This window comes from Tupaia chinensis, unplaced genomic scaffold (assembly GCF_000334495.1).
Source record: "Tupaia chinensis unplaced genomic scaffold, TupChi_1.0 Scaffold149964_1, whole genome shotgun sequence".
Classification (NCBI taxonomy): domain Eukaryota; kingdom Metazoa; phylum Chordata; class Mammalia; order Scandentia; family Tupaiidae; genus Tupaia; species Tupaia belangeri.
In genome coordinates, this window is record NW_006209805.1 from 403885 (window position 1) to 408957 (window position 5073).

Sequence of the window (5073 nt, forward strand, 5' to 3'; positions counted from 1 at the left end):
GCTTGGGGCCGGCCCCGCCCGCCCCCTGCGCCCCCTCCTCGGGGATGTGCACCAGCGGCTGTGGGCCGGCCCGCGAAGGGAGGATGACACGGGGCCCAAGCCCGGGCCGCGCCTGGACAGTGGGGTAGAGCGAGGGTGGGGTGGGGCTGGCCTCCTCGTCCTCCTCTGGCTCCTCGTCCTGCTCCTCCTGCTCCTCCCCTTCCTCTTCCTCTTCCTCCTCCTCCGCCATGGGCTCTGCTGGCACCCGCAGGTGCCCGGGGCTGGCCTCCTCAGGCAGGCCCAGGCCGCGGCGCTCCAGGGACTTCTGCTTCCACTCGCGGATGAGCTGCTTGGAGCGCGAGGCGGGCTGGCCTCCTCGTCCTCCTCTGGCTCCTCGTCCTGCTCCTCCTGCTCCTCCCCTTCCTCTTCCTCTTCCTCCTCCTCCGCCATGGGCTCTGCTGGCACCCGCAGGTGCCCGGGGCTGGCCTCCTCAGGCAGGCCCAGGCCGCGGCGCTCCAGGGACTTCTGCTTCCACTCGCGGATGAGCTGCTTGGAGCGCGAGGCGTCCAGCGGCACGTGGATGGTCATGTGGCGGCGGGCGGGGTCGTCCAGCGAGGGCGTGCTGACACGGGGCAGGGTGTTGCTGAAGGTCACCATGTTCTCTTTGCCCATGGGGCTGCGTGGCGCCAGCAGGTCCACATCCACGCTGGCCCGCTTCAGGCTGCCCAGAGAGGTCTTCTCACGGGCCACGGGGCGCGGCCCGCCCTCCAGGCGCCCGGGCGGGCCCAACTCATCCGTGCTCGCAGACTTGTTCTGCTGGTACACCGAGTCGTGGCCACGCTGGGTCAGGGCCCGCAGCGCGTCCTTGGTGGGGGGTGGGGCCACGGGCTTCTCGGCCAGTGGGGCCTGGAAGTTGCCCACGGCGTGGCAGGCCTGTGGGAGGTGCTGCCCTGAGTCCCGGCTGGGCCACGGTGTCAGCCCCCACCGCAGCCCTGCTCCGGGACTCCTGCTCACTCACCAGGTAGGCCGCGATGCCGGCGCCGATGAGGAAGCCGGCGTAGACGTCCACAGGGTGGCTGCGGTACTGGGTGACCTGGGTGAGGCCGCAGACACCCGCGGCAATGGCGAAGGTGAACACCAGGATGGGCTTGAGCAGCTTGGTGGCGTCGGAGATGACGGAGTTGAAGTACATCTGGGGGTGACAGGGGGTCAGGGCCTCGGGGCGGGGTGGGGCGGGGCAGGGCAGGGGCACTCACCGACACGTATACCGCGGCGAAGGCTGACAGCGTGGCATGCTGCGATGGGAAGGTCTTCCTGTAAGGGTGCCCAGTGAGAGCCGGCCGCGCCCCTCCCCGCGGCCCGCCATGCTTGTCGCCGCCGCCCCAGCTCACCGCGCAGACAGGATGGCGTGGGCGTCGTGGCCGGCGCAGATGTCCTGCGTGATGTAGGGGTTGGCCTCGCAAGGCGTGCCCAGCAGCGTGTAGTTGGGCTTGCACACGGTGAGGAAGAAGGGGGCGTGATAGCCCGTGGCCAGCTGGATGACGTCGGTCACCAGGGCCGTGGCACACAGCCCGAACACATGCACACCTGCGGGCGGGAGGGTCAGCGGCGAGCCAGCCCCCGTCCCCGGCCACCCCGGCCCAGCTGACTCACCCACGAAGCGCACCGTGCGCCGCAGGAAGGAGTTGAAGTTGCAGCCGCCGGCGTTGATGCTGCCCTCGGCGCGGCCTGGGCCTCCACGGCCCCACAGCCGGGACTGCAGGCAGTACAGCACGCCCTCGCCGACCATGATCTGCCGACAGCAGGGTCTCAGCCAGGCTGTTGCCGAGCCACCCCCAGTCCCAGCCCAGGAACTCACCGAGGCGGCAGGCGCGGCGAAGGCCAGGCTGAGGAGCATGAGCAGAGGGATGAGCTCCTCGCTGCTCTCCACGTAGGGCATGGACAGCGTGCGGTCGTAGCACTGAAAGCCCACCTTGGCTGGCTTGAAGAGGTCGGTCAGCTCCAGGAAGTACAGTGACACCACAGAGGAGGCCACAATGGGCAGCTGTGGGGACATGCAGGGTGGCACCCCGCCCTCCATGCGTTCAGTGTGACCCATGGAGCCGGGCCGTAGCCATGGCCTTCTTGAGCCGCCCACCCACCACCCATCACTCGCATCCACCCAACATCCATCCATCCATCACACGTCACCCATCATCCATCACTTGTCATCCACCCACCCTTCACCATCCATTACCCATCTATCCATTGTCCATCCATCATCCACCACTCGTCATCCACCTAACATCTACCCACATCCGTCACCCATCATCCATCCACAATCCATCTGCCATACATCAACCACCAACCATCCATCAAATCGTCTAAGAATGTAAAAATAACTAGTGCCATATAATTCCTCTGATCTTTTTTAGGGGACAATCTAATAAACACATATAACTTCCTTCAGCCTGATACTAGGCAGTATCGGAGTATTGGGTATTAACAAAAAAAAACCATTGACAACAGGCCAATACTGCTTTTATATGTAAATGTTTCTCAATAGCTTTGCCAAAGTAGCTTACAGAAGTGCATTTCTGCACGTGTCTACAGGTCACATGTTTAAATTAAATGTTTTCAAATTGACTGCTCTACACATCCACCCATCACCCAAAATCCATCTATCTCACATCATCCATCACACATGATCCATCATCACACATCATTCATCATCACACATCACTCATCATCCATCATCCATCACCCATCACCCATCATCACCCATCATCACACATCATCCATCACACATCATCATCAATCACACATCATCACACATTATCACCCATCATCCATCATCACATCATCCACCATCAGACATCAACCATCACATATCATCCATCATCACACATCATCCATCACATATCATCCATCATCACACATCATCCATCACATATCACACATCATCCATCACACATCATCAATCACACATCATCATCACACATCACTCATCATCCATCACACATTATCACCCATCATCCATCATCACACATCATCCACCATCAGACATCAACCATCACACATCATTCATCATCACACATCATCATCACACATCATCCATCACACATCATCACCCATCATCCCACATCATCCATCATCACACATGTCCATCATCACACATCATCACAATCATCCATCACACATCACCCATCATCACACATCATCCATCACACATCATCCATCATCACACATCATCCATCACACATCATCCATCATCACACATCATCCATCACACATCATCCCTCATCACACATCACCCATCATCATCACACATCATCATCACACATCACTCATCATCCCATCATCATCATCACCCCTCATCACACATCACCCATCATCATCACACATCATCATCACACATCACTCATCATCCATCATCATCCGTCACCCATCATCCATCATTACACATCATCCGTCACACATCATCATCCATCATCATCCATATCCATCATCACACATCATCATCACCCATCATCCATCACCCATCATCACCTATCATCCATCATCACACATCATCCATCACACATCATCATCCATCATCACCCATATCCATCATTACCCATCATCCATTACCCATCATCCCTCATCACCCATCATCACCCATCACCCATCATCACACATCATCTATCAGACGTCATCATCGCACATCACACATCATCCATCACCCATCACCACCCATCATCCATCAACCCATCCATACATCACCCATCCATACATCACACATTATCCATCACCCATCCATACATCACCCATTCATCCATCGTCCCTCCACTATCATCCATCCACAATCCGTCCACCATATATCACCCACCAAACATCCATCAACCATCCATCACCTATCCATCCACCATCTATCCACCATCCATCATCCTCCCACCATCCATCCATCATCCATCAATCATCCACCCATCATCCATCCACCCTTCATCATCCACCATCCATTCACCAACCATCACCCATCATCCATCCTCACCAACCATCTATCATCCACCCACTATGCAATATCCATCCATTATCCACAATCCACTATACATCCACCTACCCTCCATCATCCATCCACCATCCATCATTCACCATCCTTTATCCACCCACTGTCCATCCACTATCCATCATCCAACCACCATCCATCGTCCACCCATCATCCAACATCCGTCATCCATCCATCATCCATCATTCACTCATCATCCATCATTCCACTATCCATAATCCACCCACCCTCCATTATCCATCCACCAGCCATCATCCATCATCCATCCACACATCATCCATCATCCACCAACCATCATCCACTTATCATCCATCATTCACCATCCATCCACTATCCATCATCTATCATTCATCCACCCTCCATCCACCGTCTAACATCCATCCATCATCCAACCACCATCCATCATCCACCATCCATTGTCCACCCATCATCCACTCATCATCCATCATCCACAGTCCATCCACCATCCATCATCTAACCATCCTTCTGTCATCATCTATCCACCTAACCCTAACCATCCGTCGCCCATCTAGCATTCATCATCTCACCATCCATCCACCCCTCATCTACCTTCTATCACCCACCCATCCATCCACCATCCATCATCTAAACATCCATCTGTCATCATCCATCCATCTAACCCTAACTCTAACCATCTGTCATCATCCATCCACCACCCATCCATCATCCATCCATCACCCATGCACCATCCATGATCCATCCGCCACCCATCCACCATCCACCCATCATCCATCCGTCACCCATCCATCATCCATCCATCACCCATGCACCATCCATGATCCATCTGTCACCCATCCACCATCCATCCATCAACCATCCATCACCCATCCACCATCCACCCATCATCCATCTGTCACCCATCCACCATCCATCCATCAACCATCCATCACCCATCCACCATCCACCCATCATCCATCCGTCACCCATCCACCATCCACCCATCATCCATCCATCACCCATCCACCATCCATCCATCAACCATCCATCACCCATCCACCATCCACCCATCATCCATCCGTCACCCATCCACCATCCACCCATCATCCATC

At 55.8% G+C, this 5073-nt stretch overlaps 1 protein-coding gene across 1 annotated transcript in view; it reads right to left on the bottom strand.

The window, feature by feature from the left end:
• Positions 1 to 5073, bottom strand: part of PLPPR3 (phospholipid phosphatase related 3) — an 11825-nt gene that overhangs the window by 1172 nt on the left and 5580 nt on the right. Inside the window, 7 exon segments of the mRNA XM_027769539.1 lie at positions 1 to 147; positions 363 to 912; positions 998 to 1171; positions 1236 to 1293; positions 1371 to 1566; positions 1633 to 1771; positions 1838 to 2023. The exon segment at positions 1 to 147 is cut by the window's left edge and continues 65 nt beyond it. Coding sequence (XP_027625340.1) covers positions 1 to 147; positions 363 to 912; positions 998 to 1171; positions 1236 to 1293; positions 1371 to 1566; positions 1633 to 1771; positions 1838 to 2023 — 1450 coding nt within the window.